Source organism: Periplaneta americana, chromosome 6 (genome assembly GCF_040183065.1).
Source record: "Periplaneta americana isolate PAMFEO1 chromosome 6, P.americana_PAMFEO1_priV1, whole genome shotgun sequence".
NCBI lineage: Eukaryota > Metazoa > Arthropoda > Insecta > Blattodea > Blattidae > Periplaneta > Periplaneta americana.
This window is the reverse complement of record NC_091122.1, coordinates 60,792,193-60,807,470: the sequence shown is the minus strand read 5'-3', so window position 1 is coordinate 60,807,470 and position 15,278 is coordinate 60,792,193. Positions and strand designations below refer to the sequence as shown.

The 15,278-nt window shown below is 35.8% G+C and overlaps 1 protein-coding gene across 1 annotated transcript; it reads right to left on the bottom strand.

The window, feature by feature from the left end:
* Positions 1-2,298: 2,298 nt before the first annotated feature.
* Positions 2,299-12,503, bottom strand: PCNA (Proliferating cell nuclear antigen). Its single transcript, XM_069828190.1, has 5 exons — positions 12,043-12,503; positions 9,713-9,878; positions 4,190-4,334; positions 3,209-3,348; positions 2,299-2,449 (listed from the first exon to the last, which is right to left on the bottom strand). The coding sequence occupies exons 1-5, from the start codon at positions 12,261-12,263 to the stop codon at positions 2,339-2,341; spliced, it is 783 nt and encodes a 260-aa protein (XP_069684291.1). The 5' UTR covers positions 12,264-12,503; the 3' UTR covers positions 2,299-2,338.
* Positions 12,504-15,278: the final 2,775 nt, after the last annotated feature.

The following is a 15,278-nucleotide window of genomic DNA, read 5'->3' as shown; positions in this document are numbered from 1 at the left end:
TAAAATGGTTGGAAATGTTGCTGCGGTATGTGCTGTGCTGGGAAGATCTCAGGACAACAGTTGTAGGCATTGCCACAACGAGGTTGAAACTCTTGCACACGTCCTGGGATCCTGTCCGCATGGCGAAGCTCTGCGAAACGCTAGACACCACCAAGTACGATCAATTATAGTCACTGCCCTTAAAGATGCCGATTACAACACCTTTGAAAAAGTACATGGTCTCTCCGTCACTGGCAGTACATGGCACATAGATATAATAGCTTTCAAGGAATCTACAAGATCTGTATACATAATTTATCCCACTGTGAGTTTCGAAACAGATGAGGAACAGCCAGCAGAAGTGGATAATGAAAAAAAGAATATCTACAATCCTACCATTCCCTATTACCTCCAAAAATACTAGCTAAAAGAGCTTGAAGTAATAGGATTTCTGGTTGGAGCAAGAGGTACCACTACTCTCTTCATGAAAGATGTGTTTAAGAGGCTTGGAATACCTACATCTATTATTCAGATTGTAACCTTAGCTGCATTGAAGGGATCAATTGCTCTCCTGAAGAATCACCTATATTCGAAATCAAACTAAGTTCAGTAGCATTCTTTACTTTTTTTGTAACACTTACCTCTCTAAAATAGGTATATTTCCACTAATCTCAGAAAATTATTTGCAGCTATGTACTTGTAGGAATTTCATTGTTAAAACAAAATTAATGGTTCAGTGAACTTGTAAAAATTTCTGTGCTTAAGAACTCTTTGTCCCTTGTGGCAGCTCACGAATGGTGAGAAGATTTATTTATTAAGTGCTATGCAATACCATCAGGTATGGCCAACTAAGACATTCCCAGAATTCTGCTAGTCTTGCAGAATTGAACACCACTTCTCAGATAGGGGCACCATTACTGCCAAATGATAGGACAATAGGTGATAATAACTATCAATCAATCTTCTTAATGTATCCAACTCTTTGCTGACAACATAAAGTCCATTATAGTCTATTCAATTTTTGTTTTTCATGAGAAATGAAGGGTATTTTGACTGGTGTTCATTATAAATGCCTGTTGCTAGTAGCCAGAGTTGGGATGTAGTCAATTTATACTGCAGGGCTGTGTCTTCTGCAACTGGTACTGATGATTTTAATTTACTTCTTTTGTGGTTTATGGATGGACAGTATAGAAGATCGTGTTCCACATCTTCATCATGATTATTACACCACAGACAAGTAGGATTATCAGAAATGTGAAATCGGTGTAGGTACAATTGTGCGACAAAGTGACCTGTTCTGGTTCTTGTTAAAAATGTTTGAACATATCTGGGAAAGATTTTGTACATTTCCAGGTCATTTGGTTTCTTTTGTACGGACTGTAAATTTTTTTCTTTGTCAGAGAGCCAATTGTTGATCCATAGGTTTATAAAATGAGATGTTACTGAAGCAAAAGCACTGGATAGAGATATCACTTGAAGAGGTCTTAATTGCAAATATGTTGTCCATTTTGCAATATTATCGACTTTCTCGTTTCCAGGTATACCACAATAACCACTGAAATGTTACTTTCCTTTTGGAGTTTTTTTAGTTTACTTAGTTGTTTCTGAATTGGAATGAACTATGACATGGGCGAAAAATGGTTGCTCAATTTTACTTTGAACCATTTCATTCTTGGACAGTTTCCCCCACCCCTGTACATTTACTATGAGATTCTCAGCTGCACCTCCTTCCTGTAAGAAACTATGCTAAAGATCTTCATCATCTATAGTCACCTTCACCTGGTTCTAATTTGTAACCCTCAAGTCAAAGTGAAAACACAGTAACCACTCTAAGAAACAATAATTACAGGAATCAAATATGATAAGGAACTTAGGATAAAATGCGTATTTTGGAGTAGGATTTATAAATCTCACAATTTCGAAGTTTATTGGACGTATAAAATACATTTACACTGAACATTAAGACATTTCGTAGTTCTAAAAATATGATCAATGTTTTTTTTTTATATATAGGTATATTTATATTTATGGCTGTTTCACTGCCAATAGTATTAATTTAAGTATGATCGACCAGGATCTATCTTATCAGAAGTCCTCTCATTCTAGCAGAAGGCTGCAGCAATATGAAGCTGACAGACTGAAGTGCAAGACTTTTTTTCAGTGTCTGAAGTGCAATACTTTTTTTAGTGTCTGAACTGCAATAGAAAGGGTGCATAAAATTTACATCTGGCTAAATGCATCTGAATAGAGGAAGAAGCTTATCTTATGTTACTTCTTTCCAGGAACACGTTAGTCCAATTGTCTATTCCTTCTTTGAAAAAGAAAGAAAAAAAACCAAATACATTATATGAATGAAGATTTAATTATCCTCATCTTCAATTTTTGGTGCAAGATAATAACGGATGTGTCCAATTTCTCCAATTCTGTACTCTACTACCAAAGGCACATCAGGTGACATAGACAGCTGCACCTGAAACAGAAATCAACGTACTATCTCAACTACACGTTTCCAATGAACAAATTACACTTCAAATAAACAGCATATGAAAACCACTGGTGAACTGTCGAGATAAAATACTAGGTCAATATTTTCCTTACAATCATCACGTTGAGCAAATCTGTTCCAAAGAACATGTTCATTTCTGTAATTCACCACACAATCCATATATCTCCAAGCTTCACAAAATGTAACTCATTTTCAATTCTTCTACAACTATCTATCTTCGTAGTGTATCCAGCTATTTGCTGACAACACGTGTTCCACTATGTTTCACTATGAATTAAGGGTTATGTCAAACATAGGAAGGAGACCCATTAATTGTCCATATTAAGAACTTTATGGAACCGGTCTGAACAATAACTTAGTGTCCAATCCATACCTTCTCGTGGTGCAGCTGTTACCATTTTGCTTATGCAAAATAAACAAACGGGATGGGCTACCTACCAAACAGTACTGGTCAGCTTGGTGGACTTATGACCGAGACTGATCCTTTCTCTTTTCTAGTATTAGCCTCCCTTTTCTTTCCTTTTGCTCTTTCCTATCCAGCCTCCCTTGGCTAACTTTTGTTCTTTTCGACTCTGATGGTATTAGAGCATTTGAGGCCTCAGAGATCATTTCCTCTACATTATAAATTAATTTCAAAATGTACCGTACTTCAAGAAAAGGAACATACTGCTTTCTTAATAAATATTGCTATATTTATTTATTATTTTAATAATTGCAACTCACCACAGTAGAAAGAGATGTTGCCTTTGTGAATGAATTGAGATATTTTGATGCAAAGGTCAATGAAACAGGCTCCTGCATCTCTATGGTCACAGCTTGTTCCTCCTTATCAACATTACTTGTCTGAGCCAGCTTAATGTTTGCTATAAAAATTATGAAGGATGTAAGTGACAAAATATATAAAGTAATAGGAAAACAAAAAATCCAGGATACTGAACAGTATATGTGCTGTAGTAGCCTATTAAAACAATTATATAAATTAAAAAAAAAAAAAAAACACACACACACACAGTGAATTGTAACATTAAAGTACAGTCTTAGAAAAAAGTTTTGTCACACATATGTTGTAAGTTCCAGAAAGGAGGCAGTGCATATGATCAGACATAAAAGAAACAAAACTAATTTTATTATCTTAACTAGTCATTCTCTTGTGAACCAGGTTGCTCGTCCTCTGATCATGTGCACTGTCTTCTTTCTGGGTCTTCTAAAGTATATGTGCGACAAAACTTTTTTCTAAGACTGTACATGTATGTGGGTATTGTCTCATGTTCTATTTACATCTTTTCTTTGGGTAGTTTATACATAGTACATATATTGTATACACACGACATCTCTGTGAGACACATTCGCAACTGTGCAGCACCATGGTCTCTGAAAGGGAATACTGTATTCTTCAGGAGCATAAGACATGAACACGAATTTAATATACAAATTAATCCAACTGCATTTGTAGTTTTACATGTTTACACATAATACAACTTTCACATCATGCAATTTTTATTCAAAGAGGGTTATGTTTGTCTTTCACCAGTGACAGGACATTGTGCTCACAGATTTGAAACAATAAATAATTCAAACTATCTCAAAGATTAATTTGAACTATTTAGAAAATTACGTGAAAATATTCTACTTTCTGACCAGACATTGTACTGAGAGGGAGAAAGGAAGTACTCTAAAAAAATACTGGTTTATCTGCATTATTACCTGCACCAATATCACCAACTGACGAGAACTTAACGCCTTCCTTCGTACAAGAAATGATCACAGATTCCCCAAACTGACTGAGATCTCTGCAAATTCTAGCAAACTCAACAGCCGGAAGACGAACAACACATGCATAATCAGTTTCCTGTAAATACAGCAAATACCAAATATTTTAGCAGTAAGCATATGTTATAATTTCCACTTTGTGCCTGCTACTTGATCTTGGGACATGAAGAACAAAGTTCCTGAATTCGAACTGTAACCACTTGATGTTGGTATTGGTTTGTATCTCCATTAAATTTTCTGTTAAAAGCATGGTACCACTATTCACAACGAAAGAAGCAAATTTACAATACAAATTGATGGGTTTTAGCAGCAAGTCACAGAAGTAGCAACATCAAAGTTACAGAGTTATCTGCTCCATTTTATTAGAGTACTAGAAAAGGGGAACTTCTGTTGGATTTTTCCCAAGAACCAAACTGGTCCTGCAGAACAGATCCAGCAGAAAGGCCTCCCTTTCCTCGACTTTCCTGATGATAAAGCCACTCTGTTTCACGATTTTGAAAATTTCTAAACTTACGTCACCATGTTAAAAAAATTCCCACCACACTGGGCACTATAATTTTCGTGAGAATTCAATCAAATCTCTCAGAAAAATTTGAAACTACGACCGGATTAAGACAAGGGGATGCACTGGCTTGTTTACTGTTTAATATCGCACTGGAGAAAGCAATAAGGGACTCAGGACTGCAAAGAATTAACACAATTTATTATAAATTCGTACAACTATTAGCATATGCGGACAACATAGATATCATTGCCAGGTCTACAAAGGCGCGGAATAAAGCCTTCACCTCTCTAGAGAAATCGGCAAAGAAAATAGGACTACAAATGAGGGGAAAACTAAATACATGATAGCTAATCCAAAAAGAATAAACAATCCACCTGACCATATTCAGTTTGGAAATTATGTCTTCGAGTGTGTGAACAGTTTTACATACCTCGGTTCCTTGATGAATCAAGAAAATAACATAAGTCTTGAAATTAAGAAAAGACTACTCCGTGCAAATAGATGTTATCATGGCCTCGTAAGACACATTAAATCTAAAGTATTGACTATTAAAAGTAAAATCATAATATACAAAACTTTGATTAGACCAGTGTTTACCTATGCCTCCGAAACTTGGATCCTTAATAAACAAGATATAGACAGAATAAATATATTTGAGAGAAAAATACTAAGAGCAATTTTTGGACCAGTACAAGTAAACGATGAATGGAGAATATGATATAATGCGAACTATGTAAGAGCCAAACAGCATTACAGTAATAAAAACTGATCGTTTGAGATGGGCTGAACATTTGGCAAAAATAGAAGACTCACGACCAGCTAAAAGAGTCTTTTTATATAATCCAGGACAGAGGACTAGAAGAAGACCGAGAGCTAAATGGGAGGATGACATAGAAGAGAATGCTAAAAGCATTGGAGTCTAACTGGACTGGTGAAGCAAAAAAAAAAAACAGAGAGGAGTGGCGAAGACTTCTTGGTACAGCCGGATTCTTAATGGGTTGTAGCGCTGATGATGATGATGATGAATGGGCACTATAAAACTATAAAAGTTCTAAATTAATAATACACAAATTTGCAAATTACTTACAAATAATATCATAAACAAAAGGCTACAAAGTTTCAAATTTCCTTGTACCAGTTACGAGGAGAGTTTAAATTTTAGCAGATTTTATGATACTGTACATTTATGAGATTTTTTCAATACCGACTATTTTTACACATAGAAAGGAAGGTACAGCCTAGTAACAAGACCTGCAAGCATACATAGGTATTATACTGTACATAAACAGAGAGAGAAAGCTCTGCTGAGGTGAAATAAGGAGATAATACTTCAGTATCGCAGTATCAAACACTTCCACTTCATCTAGCATAAAAAAAATACAACGCAAAATGACAAAAGAGGCACCTGCTAATGTAATCATAACTTCCCAGATAAAAAAAATAACAATGATTCCTGTAGTCCTATCTTACGAGTATTTCCCCAATCTTTCTCTATTTAGTATTGTTTGTCATTTATTTTATTCTGTAAAACTCAGCAGTGAATCGAGTAATGTAACAGTTATTTCATTATGATATATTTTAAATAATTAATTTTATTATATAAAACGGCTCAACTTCTCATTCTACTTCTCTATCAATATTATTTTCATTCTTTCAAAGTTTGTCCTTTTGGGGCAATGGAAAAGATAGAACAAAAAAAAAAAAAAAAAAAAAATCGAAGTTGGACTTGTGGTACACGTATTATATAATCAGCTGTTTCTTCGTAACTAATTAACCAGACCAAGTTAAGCGTCACAATGAATTTGATTTGGTTTTAGAATGCAACTGTGTTAGTCAAATTACCATTTAAGTTGTCGAAAAAAATTTATTTTAGCTTGGATTCTTGCAGTGTAACATCATTTTGTGAATTCTGGCCCTGAAGAGCATTTCTTTTTTTTATTTTAGTAGGTTATTTTACGACGCTTTATCAACATCTTAGGTTATTTAGCGTCTGAATGAGATGTAGGTGATAATGCCAGTGAAATGAGTCCGGAGTCCAACATCGAAAGTTACCCACCATTTGCTCATATTGGGTTGAGGGAAAACAACGGAAAAAACCTCAACCAGGTCACTTGCCCGACCGGATATCGAACCCGGGCCACCTGGTTTCGAGGCTAGTCGCGCTAACCGTTATTCCACAGGTGTGGACCAAGAGCATTTCTAGTTGAAAGAGTCGTAAAATGGAACTCTAGGTTAGCGTAGTGGATATTTACCACGGAAAAATGGGTTGCCATTGTTTGTGCATGGATTGTCATATGAAGACACCAATCAAATTCACTCATAAATTCCATACCAACAAGGGCACACATTCGTCTGTAAACAAATTGAAGCGTACCGGCAGTGAGGAATGTCATGGACAACCACGCATATCGGCAGACACTGTACAGGAGGTTCAAATTCCCAGTGCATCAACTAGATGCCTCAGTTGGGCATTGAATGTCCCTCGCAACACAGTGTGGAAAATTCTACTTTTCACTCTACGAAAACGTGCTTATGACATCCAAGTTTTCCATCATTTTGAGGACGAAGATTTCGCCTGTCATCGGGCAATGTCTTATGACCTCCTGGAGGCTGTACAGAACGAGAATTTTACAGACAACATTTTATTCTCCGACAAAGCCACTTTCCATGTTTGTGGGAAAGTGCATAGACACAACAGCCGAATATGGACAGCAACATGAGACATCGGAGTGAGAATGGGATACACCAAAGGTGGATGTTTGGTTGGACATGACAAAATCAAAATGGCCCATTTCTTTTTGCCGAACATGTTAGAAATGTTCCTGGAACCACAGTTTCTACAGGCTGGCATACTGGATACAGCAAAACAGGACTCCTTCACATTTTGCACATATTGTCCAGACTATCTGAATATAATCTTTCCAGGGAGATGGACAGAGGATCAGGATCATCTCAGCTATTGGTTTCCCGTTCACCAGACCTTACCCCCTTAGACTTTTTTGCATGGGGCTATACAAAGTCCAAGGTGTACAAAAGCAAGGTGAATGGTCTGCCTGATTTACGGAATCATATTAGGGAAGGAGTGTTTTGACAAATGGCGGGGGTGCACTTCCGAACAGGGGCAGTGGCATTTCCCCTAAGGTTAGAGCCCTGTTTAGGTGCGTGTGTATTAATCGAAAATTAGGGGCTAAAAAATATTGAGAATAGGACGCATGTTTATATGACTTTTTTCGATTAATACACACCTAAACTGGGCTCGAACCTTAGGGGAAATGTCGCTGCCCCTGTTCGGAAGTGCGCCCAGAGACAGGCGACTTTGGTGGGTTGATCATATTATAAGAAAACAAAATCAACGAATCCCCAAAAAAGTACTGATGGACACATTGATGGGAAAAGACCAGTTGGAAGACCACGTAACCGATGGGAAGAAATGATACAGGAAGATGCAACTGACCTGAACCATGTAAGAAACTGGAAGGCGACCACAAGAAACAGGGAGAAATGGAAGAGAATAATAGAGAAAGTCATGGTCTGAAAAAGGCCGAAGCACCATGGGATGGTGATGATGAATTATAAAACTTGTCAATATCAAGAAGCTAAAAAAAAAAAAATTGCTTAATAAGAGAAAATGTTTGAGGAAAATATATAATTATATCATAAGTCCTGCAATTTATAAAACATAGTAAAGTCAATAACGTGAGAAAAAAAAAATTGCCCAATGACGAGAATGTATTTTTTTTTACTTGGTTATTTAGTGACTCTGTATCAACCACAAGGTTATTTAGCATCGATGGGATTGATGATAGCGATATGATATTTGATGAGATTAGACCAACAATGTCATAGATTACCTGACATTTGTCTTATGGTACAGGAAAACCTCGGAAAAAACCCAACCAGATAATCAGCCCAAGCAGAAATCGAACCCATGCCTGAGGGCAAATCTGGATCGGCAAGCAAATACTTTAGCCAACTGAGCTATGATGATGGCCATGATGGGAATATTTTCAACACTACTTTCCACACACTGGGAAAAACATCGAAGAAAATAATATCTGATAATGCTGATGTGAATGTCTTTTTAGTGATTAGTATCACTATACTTGCCAACAACCAAAATTGGATTTCTAATATAAATTGCTGGCTATACATTAGAAAATAAACATGTACAGAAATGATCTCTATCTATAGTGAGGGTCACATAAGAACAGTTCCTAAACAGCAAATATTGCCATCTTGTCAGTGTTGTCAAGATATTACGATATGAAGTAAAATCACGATCCTATATACTGAATGACTTATTTACTTACCGTACTTTACCTTTATGTAGGAAGGTTATTTAAATACTTCAATAATTTGTAACATATTTTCGTAGGCAAACTAAACGAGAAAGGGACCAACATGTTAGGTATTTTGTCTGGCAATATGAAATTAATTGATTTGACTAAACAACAGATTCATGAGACCTAACCTAAAAATGTATTTTGTTTGACCACATGAAATTATTAGTACTAACTCCGAAAAGCGAATATCACCGTAAAATGTATGCTTAAGAATACTTATTCCGGTAATTGATAGAAATAACATATCACATTTTAATGAATTCTTTCGTGTTTAGATTTTTATTACAATAATGTCAAAAAGAGGAAAAAACTAGGCAGTGACTCCGCCAAGAAAGCGTAAAGTGTGCTGCGAGAATGGAGATAACCTCCTCTACTAGAGTTGTTCTTTCAGATTTAACCAAAAGAAGAAGAAGGAATTATGCTCACGGAGACAGCAATTATAACTAGAATAGCATAATTATTAGGAATAAGATTAAATGTTAAGTGTAATTTCTTGGAGAATTGCCAATGATTTTTAATCCCCTCTCTGTCACCTTTGTGAAGAAGTAAAAGAGAAGTATGAGAAATAATACGGTAAGTTTGATATAGGCCATAACTAGATAAACTTACTGGAATACCAAGATGTTCCTGATCTAAATTCATCAATTTCATTTCATAATCAGACACTTTTTCTTGGTTTGGAGATTCGAAAACAAATGTGACAGTATCTGCATTGTCCTGTGCCTTCATTGTTACGACATCCTCATTGGCAGCACATTTTAGAATCTTGGCCATGCTGTGAGGAAAAAAAGAAAATTTTTTGCACTGAAAGCTCCATAACTCTATTCTGTAGAAAACTAAAAATAATTGTCAATCAAATTAAAATACACAAAAGCTATTAGTAACGTTCAAATATCCTGGTAATCCTAAACACCAGAATGTCAAGCACATTAATAGCTAAATGCATGCCTTGCCTCCAAACGAGAAAAGCTGCACAAAAAAATAGAATGTAACCTCATTACTGTGGTAATCTGGAGGCTAGCCCTACTCTACATTTATCCATCTTAATTCAAATTAATGGGACATTTTTTACAATTGCTTAGCACGTTAAGGTACTTGGGTTGTAAGTTAAATCATATGTACCATAAAAGAAAATAAACCCACTTTTTCTCTGTGATCGGTAAAGGAAACGCGCGAAAATGAAATGTGCTGTCCCTCCCTGCCGTCTATCCCTTCCACTCGACAGAGTGATCCTGCCAGCCCACACCTCTCCGACAGTCTCCCCTTTCATATAAACTTTCCACCCTTATTTCGGTACGAAATTGGTATCGGCACTCAATTTTTCTTTTATTTACGGTAGGCCTACATATGACTGACTAGAAGCCAAGTATGTAAATATATTTGTACCTTAACGTGGTAAAGCTATTACAAAGAAATACCAATTAATTTAATCTAACCCTCATCTAAACTAACCTAACCCAACATGAACTGTATCATGCTTACTGGAAAGTAAAATATACATAATGTATTGTAAGACTGATGCATGGTTTCATGGTTCACGTACATTAGACAATGCGGTAATTCTGTACAGGAGTGATACCAAAGACAGGTAAATTTTCAGCAGAACAATGTTTTAACTGAATGCACGGCTATTGGAATATCCAGCGGAATTCTTCGAGGAACAATGCGATGAATGTTCGTCCCAAGTTGACGTCACCCCCTCAATTCTTTTGTTATAGGTACGTAGGACCATAACTCGACTAGAAGCCAAGCAGATAAATAAGTGCCTATTTTTCGTAGCGCTCTTGTACATAAATACCAACCAGACCATCTCAGCTAAGCTACAGTGATTCATAATATTCCTGTAAATCAGTGAATAAAAGAGGACTGTTTTCGTAAAAGGAAGGTATTGGTTAAACATGCGAGGAGGTAGTTCTCTTCCCACTTCGCCTCCACACTTTCAACTGTTTCCTCTGTAATACAAACGCAACTTTGGTAACAGTACAAAAATGTCATGCTAGTGTACACTCAGGCTATGCCTTGCATATACCGAATCTGCGATAGGTTAGGTTAGTACAGGTTGTATGTACGAGTCTGTGACAGGTTAGGCTAATTTAGCCTTTTATTATGTCTTACATATACAAATCTCTGCAGGATTTTCAAAGCCTGGTGATTTTTGTTTAGTGATGTTGAGAGTGTAATGACAGACGTGGAAACGAAGTTACAACATAGCCTAGGAATTTTGTGTCTATTTCATTATTTTTTTTTTGTGCTTTACTGTATACTGGTTATTGAAATACAAGTTTTACTTTCTTCGCATTATATTGTATCGTGTGTTTTATGTCCCTACGTTCCTTTCCATCACTAGAAATCTTAACGTTTGCACTTACCACGCACCTCTCATTTCACACTAATTTACTACATCTCCGAACTATTTCCTTTTCTTGAAACATTTTCCTATAAAAGGTCAATGTTACTTATGTCCCGCCCACTATAGAGACATAGGCCAATTTTTCACATATTTAGTATAACTTGTTGCTTCTTTGACAGGTTAGGTTTGGTTACTTTAGGTTTTTGTTATAGCCTATCTTGCATATACGATTATAGCGCAACATTGGCAGTGATAAAAGTGAAATATTCGTTCAGAGGGCGTTGGATACTCTACATTCACCCTATAAAATCCTGAACTTTTGAAATCCATCTCCGCAAGAAATGAACTACAAATTAGACCATTTTCACTTCCAAAATCACCGGAACTACCTCAAGTATTTTCCCTGGGCCCAAATTTGTGTCAAACGGCCAGTACAAAATCCCGTGTATCACTACAGCTTTTCCGAAATTTCCGCTGTGCCTTTCAGTATGAAAAGCTAGTATAAAAAAATAATGGGGAGAATTTCTTCGAATAGGAGAGCACAAACTAATTACCAGTTGTGTTAGAAGAGTCTACCTCTAGATCTTACCTGCCCAAATTCATACCCATTGAAATATTTCTATCACATCTGTATTTATCAAATCCATCACTTCTCAGATTCATAGACACTAGACTGACATGAGCATTATCCATCGCTTGAAGTTGGATACCAGAATCAGAACAATCAAATGTTGCTTCATTAAGCAAATCTTTTATTGCTTCCAAAACCTTCTTCAAAATAGAACTCTGTACAAGACGTGCTTCAAACATTTTCGCTGTACTTTTCCTTTCACCTTATCGACAAAAAATATTATAAATGCACCAAATACTTCTTTGTGCCTGTTACAACTTGCTACAGCACAATACAATTTCCAACATAAATGATTCCGCGCGTAAATTTCACGACGATTGATAATTACACTGTCTGATTGGTAGATTACAGTGCGAAGGCGCCAAAGAACTTTCGATAATCGAGAAGAATGAAGGAATCGATAGCAGTTTTGAGATTGTTGTCACCAAAGAGTACATACTTTTTATGTACTCTTTGGAGAACGAATCAAAGCAGCCGGGGGCAGTATTTCCAGCAAGCACGCGCAGTTGCTTTGTTATGTCACATAAAAATGCACACGATACTCTTATTCGTGTTTTATCTCCATAACGGTGCAAAAAATCCACTTGAGTCCAAATATGATCAACATGCAGTTTTGCGTGTTGTTTTCTCAGAATATCATCTTTGCTCCTGTTCTGCCATCTATAATAACTAGAAAAAAAATGCTGCATTACCGGAGTAAATGCCTCCGCCGGTAAGAACAACATCTACTTTACGACACAATTTATAGCCAAAATTATCCAAATGAAAAGAAAATCGTGAAGAGAGCAGACGCTGTTACAAGACAGTATGAGAATTTAGTCATTGTTCAATCGAAATATGTCACATTAATTGAAATACAGAAATTAACCAAAATTAAATTGAATAAATTGAGTTTATTGTACAAACTCTGGATAAATAATTGAAAAACTCTCTTTAAGTTTGCTTTTTCTTTTTTTCATCGAAAGGTAATGCCTTGTCGGTGAAAAACCATTATTGTTGCTGTTGTCTAGTCAGCTGTCCGAAGACAGAAGTCTCACTGATCACATACCCGTATATATGTGATCAGGCATCACTTATGAGGCAACTAAGCCAGGAAATAGGGTAGGGTTGCCAGTTCCTTTCCTATACATTGCTGACTAGTAACATACCAGTACCTAGGTACCGTATTTCACTAATCAGACTTCAGATGGTATACAAACTATTATTGTTCTTCCTCAGACACATATCGTCAAGTGAGATGTATATATCAGCCAGAACCTCAATCAGAGGTATGAAAAACCATTCTTTCCTTCTTTCTGCTAGGTAATGGTACCAATACCGGTAAGCAATAGATGTTCCACTGTAGTTGAAGCATGGGCTTGTCATCTCACGCAGATTACATAGGCTGCAGCACATGAAAGTCTCAAGCGGAGGTTTCTAAGAGCCATGGATCTGATGCACCATGCATGAAATTCTGTTGATACTTGCAGTACCGGTATATACTGTCGACTGATTTTTATAACAGAGTCCCAATGGTTGTTTTACATCTAGATGGCTGACAACATGTATCTAGGAGTTATTTATTTGATAGAACATGAAGCAAATATAGAGGAAATTCTAATAACGTACCTAAGTAGGCTAAATGCATTTCCCATTTTCAACACTGATGTTTTAAATTCGCAACATTTTGTTACCTTTACGATCCTTTGCTTCATCCATGTTAGCCATTAAATTATAGCCTACCGGTACTATTATTATTTTTAATCTAGTTATTTACTGTAGAAACAGCAGCGATAAGTACACTTTATTGTGTATAAGAAATATGTTTCTCTTAATTATGTCAAAATAAACTTGTAGAAATTCAAAGAATTTTAAAGTTATCAACCATTCAATAATCTCGCTTAATAAAAGGTGTCGGAATGTCTGATTTAACACGAATAACTAGAGAATGGAGCAAGACAGACCACGTGGAAAGCCTTGAGGTACATTTGATATGTTCCATATTCTAGCTGTGAAGCGATGTACGAATGTACATGTATGGAATGTAAATGGAATGTAAATAAATACAATACAATACAATATGCAGAATGGAGTGAGATACAGCCCTCACAATAGAGTGAGGCAAAGCACTTGGAAAGCTACAAGTTACCAATGTTGCACATAAAACTTACGTAAAAAAATTGGAGATGTTTATTAATACAAAAATAAATGGAAAACTATTGCAATTACAATGAAAAATAACAGGCCTACATATTATTAAAGGTCTATTTTCTGATTTTCCGTATAGTTTGTATTACCATTACTTATATTGTCCATTCCTGAGTAATAATTAATCAACAATCGAAGGTGTTAGGTATTGGATTTAAAGGCGGAATTACACAGAGGGAGCAATGTGCAACATGATTTCCCAATTTAAATTTTGTTGATCAATGCTGCCTTGCCACAACCATCGCATGTAACATTACTATTTACACTGAAGCAGCAAGTTCATTTGTCAAGAAAAATCTCACTTTCAAAATTTTCTGCTGCAGTTTATTTGATTCTAGATTCTAATTTGAAAGATAAATGGCATCGAAGGTGATGGTGGTGAAAACAAACATTCAATGCAACAGCACATAGAATGGCTTTGATGATTGAATTGAATTGTGATGATGGATATCTATTTACAAATTTTACAAGAATATCCAATACATATTTCGACAATTTGCATGCACTTATATTATTAATAACAGCAAAACATAGAACAACTATTGCAATAGTATTCTAGTAAATACCAGATTGGCAATAACACTGAGATATTTGCCTACTGGAGATTCCTACAAATCTCTTATGCATCGTTTTAAAGTATTAAGCTCCTCCATCTCCTTAATTATACCAGAATTCTGTAAAGCACTAATTGAGGTACAATACTTCATGAAGCAATTTTTTAAAACTATTTTGTACAATAAACTCAATTTATTCACTTTAATTTTGGTTAATTTCTGTATTTCAATTAATGTGACATCTTTCGATTGAACAATGACTAAATTCTCATACTGTCTTGTAACAGCGTCAGATAAAATGTTATGTTTCAGCCATAGGATTAAGTTTTCTTATTTTTGAGGCCACATATTCGCCAAAAATTGAAGTATTATCTTTTGAAGTCTCAGCTTTCAAGATTTCGTAAACATCCTCAGCTCTTGATTTCAATAAGAACATCCCGTTTCATTGCATTC